Source organism: Muntiacus reevesi, chromosome 11 (genome assembly GCF_963930625.1).
Source record: "Muntiacus reevesi chromosome 11, mMunRee1.1, whole genome shotgun sequence".
In the NCBI taxonomy this organism is placed as follows: domain Eukaryota; kingdom Metazoa; phylum Chordata; class Mammalia; order Artiodactyla; family Cervidae; genus Muntiacus; species Muntiacus reevesi.
The window spans coordinates 73,881,882-73,906,872 of NC_089259.1; the positions used below are offsets into that span (position 1 = coordinate 73,881,882).

Sequence of the window (24,991 nt, forward strand, 5' to 3'; positions counted from 1 at the left end):
GGGCTTTTTACTTTGTAAAGCCTGTGAGAAAAATATTTATTTGTAAAGTAGGTGGATAGCTCAGCATTTTTTTTTGTGTGTGTGGTATTCTTGCTTCTCATTCATGATTACACTATAAAGAAACTATCTTTTGCTGCTCTGCTGTCCAGTTTGTTGGGTTAATTTGGGAGATAGTGTCAGTGACCTGGAATTGTGCCAACTTCCAATTAGCACTCTGTGTAACCACTGATTTCACTTTAAAAGTAATTACTGCAGATTTTCTCATCAACCCTGAATGTATTAATAGCATGTCTTTTCTAATCCCGTATTTTATTCTTTTCATCTAAAAGGAAACTTTTCTTTAGGTTTTTGTACTGTAAAATGTTTTCAGCTTGCCTTGATATAATTTAAGACTTATGGAAGAGTTGCAAAAATAGTAGAAAGAATGTTCATATGATTTCATCAGTTTCTCAAATGCTAACATTTTATTGTGATTCCTTTATCGTGTTCTCTCACCCTGTCTGTATGATTGTTTTTCTCTGAATTGTTTTAGTAAGTTGCTAACAATATTTAAGTGTGTATTTTCTAACAAGAAGATGGCTATTACCTTTTATAATCACAGGGCAGGAAATTGACATTGAAAAAGTATGATTAGCTGACCTACGAGCCTTTCAAATTTTTCTAGTTTTCCTACTGATGTCTTTTATAGCAAGAGAAAAAAAAATTTTTTATTTCTTGCTCCAGGATCTAATTCAGAATCACACTGCATTTAGTTTTCATGTCCTTTCGTCTCCTTAGTCTAGAAGAGTTCCTCAGTCTTTCTTTGTCTTTGATGACCTTTACATTTTTAAAGACAGAGCATTTATTTTGTCAGATGTCCCTCAGTTTAGATTTGTCTGGCATCTCCCCGTCGTCACACTGAGTTACCCATCTGGGGCAGCGATAGCACAGAGGAGATACTGCATCCTTCTCATGCATTGCATCGTGAGGAGGGGCTGGTTTCTGCTTTCCCGATTACTGGTGCCATTGCTCTGCTGACTTGGGTAAGGTGGCGTCTGGTCTCTCCACTTGTGTAAAGTTACTGCTTTCCTTTTTCTGTTTGTCTGGTAAAGGAGACAGATCCCTAACCTGGTCACTTCAGCATGACATGGTAGATAAGACAGACAGATAGCCAGGGTGCTCTCGGAGCCTGTACGTGGAATTCGGGGAAGGCTCCTGAGTTGATGACACCTTGACTCAGACTTAAGAAAGGATTATGGGCCAGGCGAGCAGAGGAAAGTGGAGAGAATATTCCAGAAGGGTGTATTACCACAAACACAGTCATAGAGCCATGAAGCTGCATAGTGTGTTCAGGAGTCTGCAGAGGTTGGCAACTTGAGTTCTCAGTTTGAATTCTCAAATCACGGAATTCCCAGGAGGGAAACTGAGGGCTCAAGGTCTCATGGGAAGCTGGAGAGGCAGAGGCTGTGCTGTTTGTCAGGATTTGTGGGGTCTCTTTGCCTCAGACTTTCATAGCTGTCCCTCCCGTAATTCACATAGAGCCAAAAACAGCAGAAAAGTGGGACATTGGAAGCAGGGGAGGAATCACAGTATTTGATTGTCACAGAAGTTGTATCATTAGGATGTACAATTTATATTTTTTGTACTGAAAGTTGGTTTTCTTTTCATGGTGAAAGTGTAAGTTGCTCCGTTGTGTCCGACTCTTTGCGACCCAATAGACTATACAGTCCATGGAATTCTCCAGGCCAGAATACTGGAGTGGGTGGCCATTCCCTTCTTTAGGGGATCTTCCCAACCCAGGGACCGAACCCAGGTCTCCCACATTGCAGGCGGATTCTTTACCAGCTGAGCCACAAGGGAATTCCAAGAATGCTGGCGTGGGTAGCCTATCCCTTCTCCAGCATTTCTTTTCATAGAAGATAAATATTATCTTTGCAAAGAGTTGTCCCTTTTTTTCCTCTCCTTTTTTGAGTGTCAAAATTAATGAAAATAGAAGAAAAATTGTGCAAATGAAACAAAAGACCTGATTTTAGCTTAGAAGTTTATATTGAGAAGCCTGCTATTCTTTAGCTTGAATAAGTAGTTATAATTGTGGAGTGGGAACTTCTTCTTCTTCTTCTCTGACACTCAGTCAATTCAGTTTTTTAATTTTAGTGGCAAAATACACTGCCTTACCTAGGCATGAGGTAGCAGATACAGTCACAGTGGCCAGGACTTTTCCAGACTCCAGTCAACAAGCTGACTTGCTAAGAGTGTTCAAATTAAATTCTTGCCAAGACACTTTCTCTATTTCCCCGATCAACAAGGTCATCTCTGCAAGTTGAACATTAGTGATTCTGTCGGCAAGGAAAAGAGTATGAACCTCTGTCTAAACTTCTGGGCAGAAATGTTTTCAGATGAATTCCTTGAGGTTTCCAGAACCCCTTACATTTCTCTGTAAGGGGAATCATTGGGTTTGAGGTTTGTGGAATCTCTTTGGTGCTAAAACTTTTCCTAGTTAGTGCTTTTTGCCTCCTGCCCACATGGAGTCATGTATAGCTCGGCCAAAAGGATTGTAGAGTCTTTTCTTTCTTCCTCTACAGAATTGAGTGTCTTCTGTGTACCAGACTATGATCTCTAGCTTGTGGGGGTTTTACTATCTGTCAGAGAACACACGAAAAAGAGAGAGAGGCCAGCCACCAATCAGTAGTATCCATGCTCGTAACTAGAGAGCCTGAAAAGAAAAGCTTTACACGATTCATGTGGCCAAATATTTTCTTTTTAAAAAGTTGAGTTAAGGGCCTTCCCTGGTGGCCCACTGGCTAAGACGCCGAGCTCCCAATGCAGGGAGCCCCAGGTTCGATCCCTGGTGGGGGAAGCAGGTCCCACAGGCGGCAACCAAGAGTTCACATGCCCCAAGTACAGATATCTCCTGCCACAGGGAAGATCAGAGATCCCGAGTGCAGCCAAATAAATATTTAAAAAAAAAAAAAAGTTGAGTTAAAATTTGCATAACATAAAATTAACCATTTTAAAATGTGCTATTCTGTGATGTTTAGCACATGAACAGTGATGTCATCTCTGTCTATTCCCAGTGTGTTTTCATCACCCCCAAAGAGTGCTCTGTATCCTCTAAACAAGCGTTCCCCATTCTCCTCTCTCCCTAGACTCTGGTGGAAAGAAGAAAAGTGTTAGTCAGTCAGTTGTGTCCGACTCTTTGCAACCCCATGGACTGTAGCCTGCCAGGCTCCCCTGTCCATGGGATTTCACAGGTTAGAATACTAGAGTGGGTTGTCATTCCCTTCTCCAGGGGATCTTCCTGACCCAGGGATCGAACTTGGGTCTCCTGCATCGCAGGCAGATTCTTTACCATCTGAGCCACGAGGGATGCCCCGACTGTGGTAACCACTGGTCTGCTTTCTGTCTCTGGATTTGCCCATCCTGCAGGTCCTGAATAAAGGGAATCATATAATATGTGACTTGTTGTGTTTCGTTTGCTTCCCATAGCCTAGTATTCTTTCTGGTTCATCTGTCATGCCGTATATCGGCACTCCATTCCTATTCACAGCTGAATAACATTCTATGTCCGACTGTATTCTCTAGGTTTGTTTGAAAATTAACTCCTCCCTGTTGAACAGTGATGTTTCAGGGATGGAAATAGTTTAAAGACTCAACTTAAACTCAATATATGTTAGCATACTTCTCCATAGTAGACAAAAGTATTGTATTTTGCCCCCACAAATAGAACATTTGAAACCTTTTGACAAGGCATTGTCTCAGTTCTCTGGTTCTAAGAACTTGGCAATGACAGCCAGCAAGGCTGCCATTGGCATCGTGGGCAGGATGACTGCTATCACTTCACACCCTGTGGAAAACCATGAGTTGGGGTGATGGGTGCGGCCTCCACTGGCCCACAGTCTGTGCAGAGCACGCTGAGTTTGCTTCTGTTGCTCATCTTCGAACTGCATCACCAGTTCTCAACTATCAGTAGCCTCCATTGTTCCCAAAAGAGGCTTGGAAAATAAGGTTTTTCCCTTTGTCAGCATCATTTTTCCCTTTGTTGGCATACTGGAGACACCAGAGCCTATTGCCCTGGGAGACGGTCGTTGTCCCATCAGGATGTTGGGCCAAAGTAAAGGACTTCCCTATCTGCTGTCCCATGGGGTATGTAAGATATCAGTGGAGTACTTGTTCTAATGTTGATGACTTCTAATGTTTGACAGAGAAACTGCTGTACCTCTTTTTTATTTTCCTGGCTCACGCATCGCTGTTTCCAGGCCACATGGCTTCAGCCTCATTTCTCCAATACTGGGTGACCTCTTTTATTTGGCAGATGATAGGCAAGCCGGCAGGATGCCTTAAGACAGACCTTCACATTGGGACTAGTGACATTTTGGTAAAGTTGGGTCCAGCCTTTCATGCTGTGCCTGCTCCTGGCAGAGCGTGGTGGCCAGCGCCCCCACATCCACACTTCACTGCCGAGCCCTGTGCCGCAGAGAAGCGCTCTGATTGATCACAATGAGGGACAGAAACAAGACCAAATCTCGTGTGACCCTGGTCATACCTCCTGATGTAAACAAATTTCAACTATATTTGACATTAAAAAATTTTTTTTTCCTTCACAGAAGATGACTTTCAAAACAACACAGAAGAAGCCAGGAAAAAAAAGTATTTTGTACATTTCTGATTCACAGGCGGCCTGAGACTTTTATTAGAGATGTCAATGTTTGATTGTCCCCAAGTTAAGAGTCTTTAATGAAGAGTTTCAAAGGAATATTCATTGAACTCATGCCTCTGTCATTCGAGGGGGATGAATAACAGATTCATTTTTAAAAAATAAGATAGGCACTGCTTGAAACCCATCTTCAGAACACTGTAGGTCTCAAATCACCTGTGAAATTAACACAACTAAGAGATTTGGCAAGAATGAAGTTCTGTCCAGAAGATCTAAAATAATTCTAGTTCAGTCCATTTTCTCCTAGAACCTTTTTTTCAGATTGAGGTGATTAGTTTGAAAATAAATGGAGTAACCAAACTGCATATTCTAGTAAGGTTGTAGAAAGGTTGAGAGTTAAAAGCCAAACTTGTTCAGTGTATCATTTTCTCTTGCAGATGCCAGACCCAAGGCAGTGGTGATCTAACACTACAGTTGTTGTCATCTGTTGAGACTAGAATTTTCCTTTGGATATATTATAATTTTTTTTAATATTAAAGTTTCTTTTCAAGGGTTTTGTACTCAATTAGTTTGTTTCATAGCATATGCATTCCACTGGACGTTACCTTGCCAACTTTGCTAGGACTTCTTAGCTTCCCCATCGTTTTTTAATAAACCAAGAGATCAAATGAACACTCCCCCAATTTCTCAGATATTGGGCAGTTACGCCTGGCTTCAGTCCATCTAAAACATACACTCATTTACAACAGAGAACACAGGGTGTTCCCTCTCCAGAGAACACTTTGAGCCCAGTGCTGTTCTCCAGCCTCTGAAGATTGCTTGTAGATGCTTCATTTCCTAATCACACCCTTATAATAATAATGTATATGGTCTAACTAGGGACAGAAGCATTGAGGTCAAAGAAGATTAATAGGAGGGTGACTGTAGACAGCACACCACTTCCAAGAGTTCAAAACATCAAATGGACAGGACTGAACACATGCAAAAGGTACATTAAAGGCATCCCTTCCGTGAGCAGGGTTATGAGTCGGTTCAGACTGTGGCTTAAATAGCAGAAATGTATTCCCGCATGATTATGGAACCTGGAAGTCCAAGACCAGGTATCAGCAGGTTTATTTTCATTTCTGAACCGAACTCAGGTCCACTCCCCCAACCACATAGCAAAGCCAGTCTACTGACCCCGGGTTGTGATGAGGGAAAGTACAGCGTTTAATTGCTAGAAATTGTGCCAGACAATTCACACATACTATCTCATTCAGATCTTAAAATAGGCCTACCAGTTTTTATTTCCACAGAAAAGAATTCTGTAAGACAAGCAATATTTGGGACTTCCCTGGGAATCCAGTGCTTAGGACACTGTGCTTCCACTGCAGGAGGCCCGGGTTCAATCCCTGACGAACGAAACTAAGATCCTGCAAAGCCGCAAGGTGCAGCCAAAGGAAGGCAAGCAATAGTCTCCTCCTCTTAGTGGATGAGGAAATGAAACCATAAAGTGAGGTAATAATCATAAGCCATACTCAGTCAGAATCTGAACCCCAGTTTTACCAGGGGTTTATTAGGAATTATCTATATGAAGAAAGAGTTACTCAGAAGATTTTTCTAGCTAGAACAAGAGTCAGAGAAGCCACGTTATGTTCAGCTGAGTCTTGGGACAGGAAAGCTTCTCAGCGGACAAGAGCTAAAGTGTTAGTCGCTCAGTCGTGTCCAACTCTTTGCAACCCCAGGGCCTGTAGCCCACCGGGCTCCTCTGCCCATGGGGATTCTCCAGGCAAGAATACTGGAGTGGCTTGCCATGCGCTCCTTCAGGGGAATCTTCCCAACCCGTGGACTGAACCCAGGTTTCCTGCACTGCAGGCAGATTCTTTTTCTTTTTTTTTTTTTATGCAGGCAGATTCTTTACCAACTGAGCCACCAGGGTACATGAGCTAAGATCCCTACCATAAGCAGAGCTTTGTCTCCCTGCCAGAGTCCATGCATTGAAACCTGATTCCCAATGTGATGGTGTTTGGAAGCGGAGCCATTTGGAATTGACTGGCTCAGCAGTAAAGAATCTACCTGCCAACGCGGGAAACATGGATTCAATCCCTGGGTCGGGAAGATCCCCTGGAGAAGGAAATGGCAACCCAGTCCAGTATTCTTGCCTGGGAAATCCCGTGGACAGAGGGGCCTGGCGGGCTATAGTCCGTGGGGTCACGAAGAATCAGACATGATTTACTGACTAAACAGCTAGCAACAAAGAGCGTGAATGGAATCAGCGCCCTTATAAACGGGACCCCAAAGGGGTCCCTTGCCCCTTCTACCATATGAGGACACAGCAGAAAGATGGCCATCTGTGTACCAGGAAGTGGGTCTCACCAGACCCTCAAATCTGCCCGTGCCTTGATCTTGGATTTGCAACCTCCAGAACAGTGAGAAGTCATTGTCTATTGTTAATGAGCCACAAGTCTGTAGTATTCTGTTACAGTAGCCATAAGGGTCTAAGATAGTCCCATCAGAAAGGCTGTTCCCATTGCAGAGAAGGCTGCCTTGTGTTGATACTTCTCCAAGTGTGGTTCCTGGGAACTCTAGAAATGTAAGCCCCAGCCCAGCCCCGAGTCAGAAATTCTGGAGGTGGGGCCCAGCACACTGGGTTTTAACAAGTCCTCCAGATGAGTTTTGATGCTTATTTGAGAATCGCGGCTCACGCTATCTTAGTGGAGAAAACTGCCTTCGATGAACTGCTGCCCTTTCCATATTAATCAGACAACCACTCACTATGTTTATGTACTCACACTACAGTTAGGCGGTGTGCTGGCTCCCTTTATATTTCCGATTCTAAATTCATAAGATAGTTTATGCATCAGTTTCTTATGAGCTTGACAGGGAATCTGTCTAATTGAGAATGATCGAATGATCCATTCTAAGCTTATAGAGGAAGTCTGGTTTCTAAGCCTGTGTAACAGAGGCCTGGGGCCTGATTCAGGGCCAGTTAACTAAGGTAGGTGCCATGGAGGAAGGCTGCTTGACAGCAAGCATCCCGTCCCATCTTCCCAGGACTCACTCTTTCTAGTGTTTGCAACCAGAGCAAAGAATCTCAGGTCAGTAAGGAATAGCTGAGATTCAGTAGTGTCATTTAACAGTAATGGTAAAAGTTAAGGGTGCCTTTTTCAATTCGATTACACAGCTGCCACTTACAAATTCATCCTTAGGAAAGAGATCTCAACTTCTGTGACTAAAGCTTTAGGTGGTTACTTTTGGCATTTCTGGCCCTCCAGAGTCTAAATCAGCTGAGTGGTGACAGTTTGTAAATTTAGGAGAGTTTTATGTTGATCGGTATGAATATTAGCATTTCAGATAATATGCACCAGTATGCGGGTGACGGATAGAGGCGTCCACGAAATTATCATGGAGTCATTGCAACCAGGCAGAGTTATCTGTCATATACAGATAACCAGTCACGCTGTTGGGGATAATTAGAGAAAAAGGAACAAATCTGAGAAAACGAGAAGGAGGTAGAGCAGGTGGCCGAGTCTGTGATTCGTCCCTGCAGCCTTGGGAAGGTTCGAGAAACTAAGGGGGAGCCTCCCTGGGGCCTTCAGGTCGTATTTACATCTGAGCTTATCATTCTCGGGGACAGGGGAGCTGAGCTCTGGGTAAGAGGGGCTGGCGGGGCCAGGTGGGGGTACTTGGAGACACTGTGGAGATGTCAAAGGCAGGGTTTGTGTGTTATGGAGGAGGGTTGGGAGTTTTCCTCCTGCTTCAGCTGAACCAAGCATGTAAAAGGAAAAGGAAGTGACCTAAAGTTCTTTGTGTCTTAAGCATCCTTCATGTACTGATGAACCTATTTGCAGGGCAGCAGTGGAGATACAGGCATAGAGAAGAGTCTTGTGGGCACAATAGGGGAAGGAGAGGATGGGATGAATGGAGAGAGTAGCACGGAAATCATGTACATTGCCATGTGTAGAACAGAGAGCCAGTGGGAATTTGCTGTCTGCCCCAGGGAGCTCAAACTGGAGCTCCATGACAACCTAGAGGGGTGGGATGGGGTGGGAGGGAGGTTCAAGACGGAGGGGACGTATGTGTACCTGTGGCTGATTCATGCTGATGCGGGGCCGAAACCGATACAGTACTGTAAAGCAGTTATCCTCCAATTAAAAAGAAAGAAATTAGAAAAAACATCCAGAAGGAGTAAAAACAAAAAAGCTTATATAGAGTGAGTGAAGGATGGCAAATGGCAAAAACGTCATGAATTTCTTTGTTTTTAAACACACTGACATCCTTGTGTTTTACCCAGTGGAAAAGCATTTATAAACGTAGATGTATGTGAGAAGATTTTCAAACAAACTGTTAGCAGGGCTTCTGGGGGGTGGGGTTGGAGGTTGTTGGGGGTGCGGATTGTCAGCTTGCTCTGCACGCCTCTTACATTGTGGGACTTGTGCAGGCAGCCTGCAACTGTTGCTAAGTTCATAAGATACATCTTAAATTTTATAAGGGCTTTCAGGTTTCACTCAGTCCCCAGGTCTCATTTTCTAGTAAATCTCAAGTTCCTCAAATATGAATTCTTCTGCCAGAATTCAGAAACACAGAGCTGGGAATTCCCTGGCAGTCCAGTGCTTAGAACTCCAAGCTGTCCCTGCTGAGGGCCCTGGTTCGATCCCCAGTCAGGGAATTAAAAATCCCAGAAGCCATGCAGCATGGCCGAAAAAAAAAACAGATACCCAAAGCCTAGGGAAAGATTGTGGTGGTCGGGTCGGCATAGGTAGGGTAATGTTTCCAGTCTGGAGAAACCTCAGGAGATTTGAATGGAAGGCCAGATTATTAGGCTGAACAATTTTATCAGAAGAAATGCCAAGTGAATTTCTGTGAGGGATTAATAAGCTCTCTGTTTGTAAGACGACGTGTGTTCTTTGAGAGAGAGATGCAGATCCTTAGTGAGTGCAGGGCACTCAGTCGTGTCTGACTCTTTGTGACCCCATGGACTCTACTCACCAGGCTCCTCTGTCCATGGGATTCTCCAGGCAAGAATACCGGAGTGGGCTGCCATTCCCTTCTCTAGGGGATCTTCCTGACTCAGGGATCGAACCGAGGTCTCCTGCACTCCAGGCAGATTCTTTACTGTCTGAGCCACTGTGGTTTCACTAATTGTAGACCTACCCAGAGGAGCCTCCAGTGCCTTCCCAGGGAATAGCCGAGGAATTCTGGCATCTGAATTTTGACTTGAGACATTGAGATTTATAGTAAAAAATTGTGTGTTTGGTCTTTGTCCCATTTCTGGCACAGAACTCCTAAAACCCTCAGAATTTTACTGAGTGAAATGAGTGATAAGAGGAGTGTCTTTGTTATTTATAACAAGTGCCTCTCAACCACACCAGAGCTTAGTGAGATGACTTTTAGGAAGCCCCTGAGATTAAGAGTCTGGTGACCAGGGAACGAGCCAGGTGGTTGAAGGATGGGAACTTTAAGCCCCACCCCCAACCCACAGGGAGGTTCACTTTGTAATTTTTGTCCAGTGAGTTACTCACCCAAGTCTATGTAGTGAAGCCTCCATTATATATATGTATACATCAATTCAGTTCAGTTCAACCGCTCAGTCGTGTGCGACTCTTTGTGACCCCATGAATCGCAGCATGCCGGGCCTCCCTGTCCATTACCAACTCCGGGAGTTTACTCAAACTCATGCCCATCGAGTCGCTGATGCCATCCAGCCATCTCATCCTCTGTCGTCCCCTTCTCCTCCTGCCTCCAATCCCTCCCAGCATCAGGGTCTTTTCCAATGAGTCAACTCTTCGCATGAGGTGGCCAAAGTATTGGAGTTTCAGCTTCAGCATCAGTCCTTCCAATGAACACCCAGGACTGATCTGTAGGATGGACTGGTTGGATCTCCTTGCAGTCCAAGGGACTCTCAAGAGTCTTTTCCAACACCACAGTTCAGAAGCATCAATTTTTCGTCACTCAGCTTTCTTCACAGTCCAACTCTCACATCCATACATGACCACTGGAAAAACCATAGCCTTGACCAGACGGACCTTTGTTGGCAAAGTAATGTCTCTGCTTTTTAATATGCTATCTAGGTTGGTCATAACTTTCCTTCCAAGGAGTAAGCGTCTTTTAATTTCATGGCTGCATCACCTTCTGCGGTGATTTTGGAACCCCAAAAAATAAAGTCTGACACTGTTTCCACTGTCTCCCCATCAGTTTCCCATGAGGTGATGGGACCAGATGCCATGATCTTAGTTTTCTGAATGTTAAGCTTTAAGCCAACTTTTTCACTCTCCTCTTTCACATTCATCAAGAGGCTTTTTAGTTCCTCTTCGCTTTCTGCCATAAGGGTGGTATCATCTGCATATCTGAGGTCATTGATATTTCTCCCGGCAATCTTGATTCCAGCTTGTGCTTCATCCAGTCCAGCATTTCTCATGATGTACTCTGCATATAAGTTAAATAAGCAGGGTGACAATATACAGCCTTGACGTACTCCTTTTCCTATTTGGAACCAGTCTGTTGTTCCATGTCCAGTTCTAACTGTTGCTTCCTGACTTGCATACAGGTTTCTCAAGAGGCAGGTCATGTGGTCTGGTATTCCCATCTCTTTCAGAATTTCCACAGTTTATTGTGATCCACACAGTCAAAGGCTTTGGCATAGTTAATAAAGCAGAAATAGATGTTTTTCTGGAACTCTCTTGCTTTTTAAATGATCCAGCGGATATTGGCAATTTGATCTATGGTTCATTTGCCTTTCTAAAACCAGCTTGAACACCTGTAAGTTCTCGGTTCACGTGTTGCTGAAGCCTGGCTTGGAGAATTTTGAGCATTACTTTACTAGTGTGTGAGATGAGTGCAATTGTGCGGTAGTTTGAGCATTCTTTGGGATTGCCTTTCTTAGGGATTGGAATGAAAACTGACCTTTTCCAGTCCTATGGCCACTGCTGAGTTTTCCAAATTTGCTGGCATATTGAGTGCAGCACTTTCACAGCATCATCTTTCAGGATTTGAAATAGCTCAACTGGAATTCCATCACATCCACTAGCTTTGTTCGTAGTGATGCTTTCTAAGGCCCACTTGACTTCACATTCCAGAATGTCTGGCTCTAGGTGAGTGATCACACCATTGTGATTATCTGGGTCGTGAAGATCTTTTTTGTACAGTTCTTCTGTGTATTCTTGCCACCTCTTCTTAATATCTTCTGCTTCTGTTAGGTCCATACCATTTCTGTCCTTTATCGAACCCATCTTTGCCTGAAATGTTCCCTTGGTATCTCTGATTTTCTTGAAGAGATTTCTAGTCTTTCCCATTCTATTGTTTTCCTCTATTTCTTTGCAAGACAGCCACCCAAGATGGTTGGGTCATGGTGGAGAGGTCTGGCAGAATGTGGTCCACTGGAGAAGGGAATGGCAAACCACTACAGTATTCTTGCCTTGAGAACCCCATGAATAGTATGAGAAGGCAAAATGATAGGATACTAAAAGAGGAACTCCCCAGGTCGGTAGGTGCCCAATATGCTACTGGAGATCAGTGGAGAAATAACTCCAGAAAGAATGAAGGGATGGAGCCAAAGCAAAAACAATAGCCAATTGTGGATGGGACTGGTGATAGAAGCCAGGTCTAATGCTGTAAAGAGCAGTATTGCATAGGAACCTGGAATGTTAGGTCCATGAATCAAGGCAAATTGGAAGTGGTCAAACAGGAGATGGCAAGAGTGAATGTCAATATTCTAGGAATCAGCGAACTAAAATGGACTGGAATGGGTGAATTTAACTCAGATGACCATATATATACATAGTCAGAGCTATATATATAGCTATATATATACACACACACACACACACTCTCTTAACTGGGGGTTTAGAGAGCTTCCAGCTTGGTGAACAGGTGGGGTGCTGGGGAGGGACACACTGGAGAGGCAAGTACATTCTCCAGGTGACAGGCCTGGACTTGTGATTGCCCTCTGACATGGAGGACAGTCCTGTGACATTAAGCCCTTAACTTGTGGGACCACAGCATCAGAACTGTGTTGAATTGCAGGATTCCCAGCTGACGTTCAGAGAGAGGTGGAGAATTGCTGTGTGGGGAAATGCCCACACATTTGGTGGCCAGAAATACTTTGAGCAGAGCGTGAAAAAGAAATGGGTGATTCCTTTACTTAATTTCTCTTATATCTGTAGACATGTATTAATAATAATAAAAAAACAATGAAAAGAGTAGTAATGATGGCTATTAAATATGAATATGGCATTTACCGAGTTTTGCACATTCCTCATAAAAGAATTCACCTAATCCTCACAACAACCTTTTGGAAGAGTTTGAGAGGGGTAGATGTTAACTCTGCTCTGAATGTTTGCTGGAATTCTCCTGTGAGGCCATCTGATCCTGGACTTTTTGCTGGTTGGGAGTTTTTAAATTGTGTTTCAGTTTCATTACTTGTGGTTGGTCTGTTCTTATTTTGTGTTTCTTCCTGGTTCAGTCTTATCCTTCTAAGAACTTGTCCATTTCCTCTAGGTTGTCCATTTTATTGACATGTCGTTGTTCATCCTCTTATGATCCTTTGTGTCTTGGGGTATTGGTTGTAACTTTTTTTTTTTTTTTCATTTCTGATTTTATTGATTTGGAAAGAAAGTGAAGTCACTCAGTCATGTCCAATTCTTTGCGACCCCATGAGCTGTAGCCTACTAGGCTCCTCCGTCCATGGAATTTTCCAGGCACAAGTACTGGAGTGGGTTGCCATTTCCTTCTCCAGGGGATCTTCCCAAACCAGGGATCGAACCCAGGTCTCCCTCATTTTAGGCAGACGCTTTACCATCTGAGCCACTAGGGAAGCCCAAGAAAGTCTCAGGTGGGTTGTGAATAACACACCACCCTACCTCCCCCCTAGAGTGGGGAGAGGTGATTTGGACCCTCTACCTTTTTTCTTGAGTCTGGCTAAAGGTTTATCCATTTTATATATCTTTTTAAAGAACGAGCTTCTAGTTTTATTGATCTTTTTTTAATTGATTTTTAGTCTGTATTTTGTTTATTTCTGCTCTGATCTTTACTATTTCTTTCCTTCTCCCATCTTGGGTTTGTTTACTCTTTTTCTCTCGTTCCTTTAGGTGTAAGGTTAAGTTGTTTGAAATTTTTCTTGTTTCCTGAGGTGAGCTTGTATTGCTGTAAACTTCCCTCTTAGAACTGCCTTTGCTCCATCCCACAGGTTTTGAGTCATCATGTTTTTATTTGACTCTAGGTATTTTTAAAATTTCCTCTCTGATTTCTTTGCTTATTTCACACAACTTTTTGAAGTAGGCACTATTATGATCCACAGTTTATAAATAAGGAATCTAAGATGTAGAACCATAGAGCTAGAACTCTACAACTAGGCATTGCTAATCCAAGATGTTTTACCATATGCAATAAAAAAAAATCCGCTAGTGTCTCTTGCAAAATCTAAGATGTTTGAGACAGAGACAGGACGTACTGTTGGGTGAATAGTTACTTTCAGGCACTTCCTGGTTACACATAAATGAATCTTTGTTCATTTATTCATTTAATTAAAACCTGATGTTAAAAAATGAAGGAATTTGTTGTGAGAAGTTAGGCCACTTGGCCAAAAAGTGATGGCAGACTCAGGTCATTTGGCTTCAAAGCCTTGTGTTTTACGCTTTGGCCATTCCCAATATGACAGTCATATGTCCTGTTCCCAAGGTTGGCCAGGTGGCTTTACAGGTCTCATCCACCTTCAGTAACGTGTTTTCTGTGTAATACACACGATGTAGCATACGAGAAGTCCATTTAGTAGCTCTGGTTAAACTTCCTTCCTAAGATATGTCAGAATTCTGATCTATAAAATGGCTTAGCCACTGCTGTGACACCCTGATGCAGTTCACCCCCAGTCATTTAGACCAGTGATTGTTGGGTTGTGGAGGGAAGGGAGGCTTTCTTTCCTGTCTTCCTATATCCAGTGCCTAGAGCATTGTAGACTAAACTAACAAGGCATATTAAAAGAGAAAAAAAAACAGATTGTATTAGTTTTACATGGGAATTCACAAAGAAATGTGACTGAAGGAGGCAGTGAGAATTTGCGGTATATACCGTCTTAACAGAGGCCAATACAGTGTGGAGAAGAGATTAGACAAAGGAGTTCGGGGGCTTCTGGGCTGGGGTGAGGTGTGAGCAGGTAACTAGGAAATGTAGGACTTGTAGAAAGCTGTTTAGAAAGGTTTATTATGCAGAGAAGAGTTCCACGCAGGTGACAGGAATTGTCTCTGGGGTGGTTCCTTTCCTGGTGTGGGAGACAGAGACCCTTTTCCAGGGGACATTTATGCCGGACTTTTAGACAGCCAGTGGAAGGCGGAAAGCTGATTGCTTCCATCAGGTGGCCATCCCTGTGCCAACGCGGCGTGTCTGGGGGAGGCGTGCTGCAGGCCTTTGGTTTTCTGCTCCGATCTTTTTGGTCAGTGGTTTACTGCGCCCTGTTACTGCCTTGTTTGTTTGCTCTGCCTCTTCATGTTTGAGTTTCTGAATCTCTAACCCATGTCAGCCAGCATTTTGGTGTGTTGGATTGTGAGTTTCTTCAGTGAATGCATTATAGCAAAACTATTTTATCATTAAAAAAAAAATCCCTGTAAGGGGACTTCCTTGGGGGTCCAGCGGTTAAGACTCTGCACTCCCAGTGGCGTGGGGTCCATCCCTTGTCAGGGAACTGAGATCCCACGTGGCACGCGGCCTGGCCAAAACACAGAAATAAAATGAAAAGAAAAGAATCCAGCTACTAAAAAAAAATCCCCGTGCAGTCAGAGCATTGTTGAAGAGCCCCTGGCCTTGGCACCCGTCCCAGGCCTCTGGTGTTCCCTCTCAGCGCTGAAGAACTTGCACGGGAAGGCCCAGCTCCTCGAAGTTTGCTTATTCTGCTCCCTGGAGACCACTTTAACTTGAGATGAGCAAAGATCAGTTCACAGAGAACAGGAGGCGAGAAGATGGGCAGGGACCTAGCAAAGTGGTACACTTCCCTACCTGCGTGCTTATTTACATAATTGTGTTTTTATAACATTTCCTGTACTTTTCTGTAAGCTGATGCTGCCCTAATTATAGATTTTCAAGAGAACGTTTCATTGTACCCCAAATTATATAGTGCTTTTCAAAAGGTACCTTCTTACTGGTTTACCAAATACCTTATAAACTCGTAATTACATAAAACAATTCAGGATACAGAATGGAAACCGCCTGTACTGTTAACAGATGTTGGCTGGTATTGTTACATAATTGAGCACAAGGCTTTGAAAGATCTATAATATTTTTCTTGTGCAGCAAAGAAAGAAATGACTCATTATAGCCACAATGTATCACGGAGGCTCCTGATCAAACAGAACGCATATGTTCTATTTTGTGAGTTCCGTACCGTGCCATTGTCAATGGACTTGCCTTTGTGGATGGGAAGGTGCCACTTATTCCAGCAAATTGCCTTTGTGGCATATGTTAGGCAGCTTGTGGGCACCTGGGCGAAGCAGAGGCTGGGCCCCTTTATCGGGGCTCACCTGCACACGGCATCCCACGGCGCCCAGCTCCCAGGAGGTTGCCCCATTAACAGAGTCCTCCAGGAATCCACTGGTGACTTGCTCTCCAAGCTCGCCTTCCCTGCAGACCCGAAGTGTAGCTGGCTCCCTATCCAGTAGCTTTTTTTTTTCCCTATCATTTTCAGGTCTGTATCAAGACACCAGTGTTTCACATCACAACGAAAGTAACTTCAGTGGAGCCCGAGGAAATAAATCCTATTATTAAGTGCTGTATTTAATGTGTAATTAATTTCTATTTAATTCTCAGCACTACTGGTAAAAAAAGAAAAAAAGAGGAAAGTTATTTATCTTAGGATATTAGAATTAGAAGGACCCTTGTGTTTCTGATTACAAAATGCAATAAGAAAACGTTAGGTTCAATTTTTGCATTGTTGATAGACCTCCCCATATTTTCTTCTCCAGAGAATGTTGTGTTTTAGGAAATCGATGGAGATATACACAGACTTAACTAATCCCTTTCATCGGAGGTTTTGGTATTGGTCTTAAGTTCTTCTTTTCTGGAAACTTTTCCCTTTTTGGCCAGAGTTTTGAAAGATGAGTTGCTGAAATAGAGTTTCTGCCTTTCTGTTTTGTTCTGTTGGTATGTTCCTCCCGTCTCTATTCCTGTGATTCTTCCCTCAAAAACAGCCCTAATGACAGTGTTGCTCACTGCCGTCGAGGCTCCTTGAGACCCGACGTGGCAGCCGAACAAAGAAACCTTGAGGAGAGGCTGGTTCAGAAACGTGGCCGGACGTGTTGAAGGTGATGTGTTGTGTCACCGCGGCACATCGACGTTGTCAGTTACATATCCTTAAACAACTCACCTAACCGAGTGATTTACTTTGTGTCTCACTGCCTTTTTCAGTTAAAGGAACTGAGGGCGCAATATCAGAAACCGTATACTTTCTCCTGTTAACACCAGCATCGTTGTCCCACAGGTGTGGGGGGCGGGGGATGTTGGGGTTGTGCGGGGGGGCTGTGCTGCTCCGGTTTAAATGGCGTAGACAAGTGATTAATGATCAGGAGCGAGCCCACACCCTGCTTCCAGATCTTCCCTTCAGTGCCTTTCCATTTCTGTCACCTTGCTGCACACTTGGGAGGCGATATTTCAGGGTAGTTCACACTGTTTCTTTTGCTGGCATTTCTTTCCATTTCAAGGGCCCTTAATGCTTCTTCTTCTTCTTTTTTTTTTTTTTTAAGTATCATTTAGCATTATGACCCAAACCTTAAATTGTCGGATTTGCAGCTGCAATACAGGTGTCCTGTTGGCCTCAACCATTGGAGCCCTAGGTCCTACCCCCCAAGTCCCGCCCCAGGTTAAAGGGGTGATAACTTGAACCAGACATTGTAGTTTCTTGGGACCTCGTTTATTGTCTCACCCATTGGTGTGGTGTTCGTGTTTCACAAGGCTAAACCATATATAGCATTTCTTAAATGTGTATTTGCACTAGGTGGCTATATTAACTGTTACTCTGCAGATGAGAGTTTGAGCTACACACTGACCCCGTTTGTTTGTTCTCTGTGTAAAGTTCTGTTGTGACCGTGCTGATTACCAAACTGCTGGATTTGTGAAAAAGTACACAGCAGTGATTTGCACCTCAATGTTGCTTTGCCACTTTAAAGAAAATTGTGAACACACACGGGCTGCACACACTTGATTTATGAGCTTCCGAGGAGCACGTTTATCTGCGGATCTGTAACCTCGAGTGTGGCACTTGGTGTCTGTATTTGTGAGACACTCATTTTACCCCGGTAAGAGCTGTTGGGTGCTGAATGGGCTATTTTTAACAAGAAAGAGCAGCATCTAAAATTACCATGTGCTTGTGTTTATTATTTTTTGCTAGTTTTAGAAAGAAAAAAAAGACAGGAAAAAAGATCCCCTTTCTCGTTCCTTCCTATTGATGTGAAATCATGAACCAGAGGGGTAGCATCTGAGGGTTTTGGTGCAGAGTCACCATTATTCCAGTGGCAGATGATAATGGTTCTCTGCTGTTCGCTTCACGTCCCAAGTAAACGTTTCTACATCATTAACATCTTCTCACACCCCCAAGCCAGCCCAGGTTCATTTTGTGTTTCGGTCTGTAAGAACAGCCTCTGTTCCTAGAGTTCAGTTCAGTCGCTCAGTCCTGTCCCACTCTTTGCAACCCCATGGATTGCAGCCCATCTTCCCTGTCCATCACCAGGCTTGCTCAGACTCAGGTCCATCAAGTCGGTGATGCCATCCAACCATCTCATCCTCTGTCGTCCCCTTCTCCTCCCGCCTTCAGTCTTTCCCAGCATCAGGGTCTTTTCCAATGAGTCAGTTCTTCAGAGGACAAGAACAGCCTCAAGTGTTGGGAAAAACTAATTTTTGCCCTGCGGATATGTCAGGGACATCCTCTCCAGGTAGTTTCCGAGTATCCATTGCTTAGGAAACCTGTGAGCCAGAAACCCAGACTGGGAGCTCTGACTCTGAAAACTTTACACCCTCCATATTTTTATACGTGTACTTCAGATTAATTCCACCTGCCTCTTAGTTGGATTTCTGGTGGCTAGGAACTTTTAAAAGAAATTTGTGTTTTTAAAAAGAAACGCAAAAAATTAAATTTTCTTTCCTGATACAAGAGTTTTTCTGTACTTGTAAGAAATCCTGCTCCTGGGCAGAAAGGAAAGGTTTCAAAGGAGCCTCATCTCCATATGGTTTTAGTCGATAATCCTTTATCCACCATCTTCAGCCCTCATTCCTATGCTTTCTTGCCTGTGGCTACATTTCTATCTCTGCATCAATTAGCACAGTGATTTATACAACAAGCAAGCAGTTTAGAGGTAATGGTACACAATTAACATCTCATCCCACCATAAAGGGTATGCTAAATACCCCAGTCATTGCTTTCTCTGCCTGGAATGGAAATAAGTGTTTGTCTTAATTCATATGCTATCTGATGTGAAGTGGGCCTGCTTTGTACTGCACTACACCATTAATCTAATTATAGATAGCTGCAAATGAAGTGCTGTCTGAGCCAGGAGATTGAAGAAAATAGCCTTTTGTCATTTAGCATGACTCTGTGAAGCAAGATCACACTTTGCAGGGCAATACTGCAAAATGGAGATCTCAGTGATATTGCTGCCTGTTGCATCCTTTCTAATTGCAGCGAGCGCGGTAAACACCGCCGGGCGCTGATAGAAATAGAGCTGTAGACGCGCTGTCACGCGGGCTGCCGGCGGAAGTCCTCCGAGTGCTGTTGGATTAAACGATGCGTTCTGATTGACGGCTACCTTGAGGCCGCTGATGGAGTTGTCTCAGCGTTACGCTAACAGGCTGCCCGGTGACGGCAGCTGTCCCAGGCGCTCAAACTGCTGTCTCTTCATTCCGACCTTCTTCGCCAGGCCTGTACTTCCAGGAGGACAGCTACAGGCTTTTCATCCTGTATGTTTTTCGTGCCGTTCTGTGGATGGTGTCTGTTGGTTTGGTTTTGTAGGGTCTGACGCTGAAGCAGAGGGGAATGTGTTCTGCCTGGCTTCGAACCCTCACTGTGTTTCTCCTCCACTATCAGCTGTGTATTCCACGAAGAATTTAGGAAAGGAAAACAAGGTTGAATCACAGTCCTAGTTTCACCTAGATGCTGTATTTTTCGTGTTTTTTTTCTTTTTTTTTTTTCCCTAGTATTTTTTAAACACCTTTGTTTTCAAAGACGCATCATCATTTCTGCAGCTCGGCATTTCTGTCACATTGACAGTTTCCCTCCCTCCGACTCAGGGTTAGCAAAGCAGACTTGGAGAGGAACATTTCAGCCTTCGCTGTCACTGCCACTCTGTGGAAAGGAAGACACAGCTTAACGCTGGAGACCCTTGGGGCAGAAGGCATAAAACTCTGAATGAGAAGAGATCCTTGTGTTTGGAGAAACGTGTTTGCCACCTTACCTAGCCAGGGCCGAGGTACAGTATAAGGCCAGTGCTTCAGGATGCTAAGATAACTGATGTAAAATCATTGATGGCGAAGCTTCATCGTTTATCCTTCAGTCTGTGGTGGCTGAGCGGGCCCACGGTTGACATGAAAACCATGAGCTGTATGTATATACACTTCTTGTTCTGGGGAGAATGACGCAGGGAGGAAGACCAGAGCTGAGCCTGCTTTACGAGGAACAGCAGAGGAACCTCTGAAGTCACAACTGAAAAAATAAGGAAACAAACCGGAAGCACTCGTCTTATGAGGAGGGTCCCCCAGGCCCCTGAGTCTTACAGGCACGCGGGATGCATAAAACCGCTGGTCAGTCTGGAGGCCTCGGGAAGAAGCACGGGGATTTCAGCTCTATGAGGGGATGCAAACGCGAAACCAGCGCCCACGCCAGCCGTTCGGCGTGTTGTGTGACCACCCGAGGGCAGTGTGTCCACCGAAAGGGCTCTCAGCTGCCCGGGGCACCGAGCGGCGCGTGTGCTGGGCCCGAGTGGGCACGCTCGCTGGCAGGATGCTTCTGTTAGCCAGCTCTGGTTAAAAAGCACTCCTCCCCCAAAACCATGTCGGGCCCCTCCTCCCCCAGCAACCGCCCCACCGTTCCCTCTCCTGATTCAGGTTCCCTGTTGAGAGCTGTATGTTCATTTTTAACACAGTTTTTCCACTGTGTTCCTTTTAATTGTCCATCTCTTATAGTTTTCTTCCCTATCCTTTTTATGTCTGGTATGATTTTTCTCTCTTTCTTTTGAACTTTCTAGGGAGAAATTTTCTTGTTAGACATGGTTTTTCACTGCAGACACCACAAAATGAATTTGCTTAAAAGCTGGAGCTGGGGTTATTTGCCCATGATTAGGTTACTAGGTAAGGCCTGGGTTGAGGAACTGGAGCCCCGGGAGCACCTGTTTTCTTCTCCAACTTACACTTCGAAGTGTGTTTTCAAGAACTTAATAATTTGCCTGTGGTTTGGAGAGCACCTCCCCACACCCGCCGGGTGAGGTTCCTTCCTGGTGGACCCGGAGCCGCTCAGCTTCCAGCCTCCCCCCACCAGCAAGCAGCCTCTGCATCAAGCAGACATTTCTTCAGACCTGAGGAGCGCAGAACCTTCTGGCTTCTCCCAAGATTCTGCTTCTCTGTCTCATCAGTGAACCTTTAGCATCCTGGCCAGCCACCCCCAAAACAGCAAATCGGTGGTCTGTCTGCTTGCTTTGGGCTCACTTGGTAAAGAATCTGCCCACAATGCAGGAGACCCAGCTTCCATCCCTGGGTCGGGAAGATTCCCCTGGAGAAGGAAATGGCAACCCACTCCAGTTTTCTTGCCTGAGAAGTCCCATGGACAGAGGAGTCTAGCGGGCTACAATCCACGGGGTCCGAAAAAGTCGGACACAACTGAGCGACTAACACTTTTCTGCTTGAAAATAATAACTTACCAGCAAAACTCTCCAGAAACGTCCTATGGGACCCCTTATGGAAGTATTTAGGAAGTATTTAGCATAGGACATAAGTGCACACACATCATAGGGTATTTTCCTGAAATCTCTCACCTCGTTGACTGCTCTGCCTGTGCCCCCTAAGAATTCAGAGACACCAATAAATAGCTGTTTTGATCATAAGCTTTGAAAGCCCTTGTGTACATTCTTAAATGGCTCCCTTTCTGGGGCATCAGAAAGCGTTTACAGTTCTCACCACGCAGTTCACCCCCATGGGCCTCTGTGCTGCCTCCCCGCTCACCTCCCATCCTGGCCGGCGCCCCCTGGCCCGCCGCATTGCCAGTCCAGAGGTCGTTTCCAGAAGGTGTGTTTGTGTGGGCACGCTGAAGGGTCAGGACAACATCAAAGGTAATCTTAAAATGAGAACCTTCTCTGCAGCCGCTGCTTTTTCTATTCAGAAAGGTCATCTCGAAGCCAACTGTTTGCAACAGGGCCTCTCCCAAGGCATTTATGCCCCTTGTTATTTTTTGCTTGTGATTACAATAAGTCGCTTATCCCCCAAACAGATTTAAGAACAATAAACAAATACAAAAGGAAAAGGAACATCTCATCAATAACAAAGACCGCATCCAAAGGCATTGAGTTCTGTGACTCTTTTACATCTCCTTCCAAGCAAAGCAGGAGTCCCACGGAGAAAGGAATCCAGAGAGGAAAATTACAAAAATAGTAAAAAGGATCCCGTTGTAGTCAGGATCTTGTCATTTCTGGGGTGCACTGGTGCTCAGAACAATTCTGGCACTTTATTTACCCGAAGGGGCTGGTTTGGGATGCAGCTAACATTGGTTTTTAAGGGTATCCTCCATGGTGAAGTGTGATAAATCAAATTATCCTGGGTGTAGAAAGATAACCTTGCCCCGAGTTCACATTTTGAAGTCAAATTGTGTGAAACACAAGAAGAAAAGATCTGTATGCTCGGAGGGTGGGGGGGGGGGGTGGGGGGGGACTAGCCAGCTGGGCCCAGCGCTGAGCCGTCCCGAGAAGAAGCCACACGGGACGCTGTCAGCCAGACAAGTAACTTTTTGTTGTTGTTGACTCTGATGCTTCTCATGAGGTGGGATTTGCTTTTCCAAGGCGTTAAGAGCGCAGATATTAAAACTGTGCAATTTGGTACAATTATATTCTCCCCCCTCCCGCAGTCAAGCGCCCCCCCCCCCATAGATTTAATGAAGGACTTTGAGGTGCATCTAGTCGTTGATAAATAGCCCCTCTGCCCAGAATGTTTATTGGAGTGACAGCAGAGTGCATTCTCCTTGCATTTTCCCTTGCCACTTATGACTCAGATGAATTTTAATAGGAGCAAAAAGCTTTTATTTGCACTGTAATTTCACTTAAGGATCATATCCTTCAGAAACTGGCAGACACTTGTACGTCTGGATTGCAAAACACATGCTCAGGAGTAAAGGAAAACATGGCAGGGGATGTTATTATTCAGCCTGTCACAGCGTCACGAGTCCGCTCGGAATTTAGTCCATACAAGTTCTTCCAGGGGCCTTCTCCCCACCCCCAGCCTCCCCCCACCCCCAGTCCCCAATGCCTTTGAAATTAGGCCCTGAGAGCACACTTAGAGATGTCCGCCGCCCCGGACAGGATGAAGGGTGATTCCATTTGGCTTTTGCCTCCCTGCCATCACGATGCCCAAGGAGGCTTTGAGCTACAACAGCTTTTTTTCTAACAAAATGGAGCTGCCTGGTCACGCCATCTCTCTCACCCCCAGAGGAGATGCTCTTTGGTAGGAATCAGAAAAGTCTTCAGGTGGTGGGTCCAACTTGAGCAAGCAACGCCTCCCCCAACCGTGTCGTGTCTCTGTTTGGTAGACCAAACCCTGACTCGTGTGTTTATTCAGAGATCTAGGATTCCCCCCCCCCCCCCCCCCGCCGCCCCCTGCCGGGCAGAAATTCCTTGTATTAGAAATGTTCTGGTAGACTGAACTGCCTTTCATGTCCCCCTCATCATTGGAGAGCCACCTAGAAAATGGGCCATTAAAGTCCTGGGCTTGCGGATCGTTTCCCTTCAGTGGTTTTAAAAATCTCGAGTTATTGTCTCTTGGTGTAGAGGATATTCACGTTATATTTCATTTTCATCAACCCTAACCATCGTGTTAACGCTGGAAAGACCACATAATGTTGTGCTTAAAAAGAAAAGGTAACTTTTTCAATCATGAATATAATGTTTTATGTCACTGGAAAAAAACTGAATTTTAAATATTCTTTTGCCCCAAATGAACACCAAAACCTTTTGTCTTAACTTACTGACAACACGGTCCAGCCGCTGTCTCTGGGGAGCCAAGGGTTTGGCACAGCTGTCTGCTGCCACCTGCCGGGGAGTTCTGGCAGCACCCGCTTCTCTGCTGGCCGGCCCAGCTGCAGAATGTGTGTCCAGTGGGAAAAGTTTCTAAGGGAATACAGGAGAATTCTCTCTTCTTTGTAAGGTTTTGAGATGTTTTTCTTAATGATACAGGATGATTACTGTTTTTCACTAATGAATTACTGGACTCGTTCCGCTTTCAAGAAATTTTGTACACAACTGGCTTAGAACATAGGGCAGAAGCAAACGAATGCGTTTTGCTTCCGTGTGCAATAACTGTGTGACTTCAGAGGTGGTGAACTTTAAAAGCTGAAAACTGATTTTGAACGATTGCTGCGTTGGAGGAGGAAACGTTCATCATGTGATCTCACTTTTTTTCCCTCCCCCTTTGTAGTACAAGGTGCGTATCCTCACCAAACTCGCCGCAGAGCTGAACAAGTTTATGCTGGAGAAAGCCGCTGAGGACACCAGCAGCGTTTTGCGCTCCCCGATGCCTGGCGTGGTGGTGGCCATCTCTGTCAAGCCCGGGGACCTGGTAAGGACCGTCCCTGTCTGCCGGAGGGGGCGCGGGGCAGGCCGAGGCAGTGTCCCGTGTATGAGTCGCGGCACCCCACAATACAGCCAGGGGCGCTTCTGCGCGCTTTGTCCAACGTTTCACCTCACAGGCTCTCTCAGCGCCGCCCCTCCCCAACGACCCAGGGAAACTGGAACAGAAATAAGGCCAGATCCATTGTTTCTTTGGCAAATTTAGCGTCTCAGGAAGCGTTTATTTAAAATTCCTATTTACCCTCTAGCTCTCTGTGGTTTAAGCATCCCTGAAGAAGTCATACCAAGAAATAACCCCCTGATGGGGGAACTTTTGGCACGCATCCTGGAATAAACGGGAAGGGTACTAAGGAAAGTTATTGCCGTAATCTGTGTGGTACCAGAGCACTTCCCAAATAAAATCTAGGATCAGAGTTTGAACTTTTTCATTTTGACCTTGTGAAATTAAGGCACAGATCAAGGGTATATTATTAGATTTCCTCACATGTTCAGTCTCCAGGTCATAGGCTGTGGACAGATTGGTAGGATACAGTCATTGTCCTAGAACAGACAGAAATCTAGTGATCAGCATTGAAAGTAAAAAGAAAAC

The 24,991-nt window shown here is 44.8% G+C and overlaps 1 protein-coding gene across 1 annotated transcript in view; it reads left to right on the forward strand.

The window, feature by feature from the left end:
* Positions 1 to 24,991, forward strand: part of PCCA (propionyl-CoA carboxylase subunit alpha) — a 345,865-nt gene that overhangs the window by 306,849 nt on the left and 14,025 nt on the right. The window contains exon 22 of the mRNA XM_065902073.1: positions 24,251 to 24,391. Coding sequence (XP_065758145.1) covers positions 24,251 to 24,391 — 141 coding nt within the window. The remainder of the gene's footprint in view (positions 1 to 24,250; positions 24,392 to 24,991) is intronic.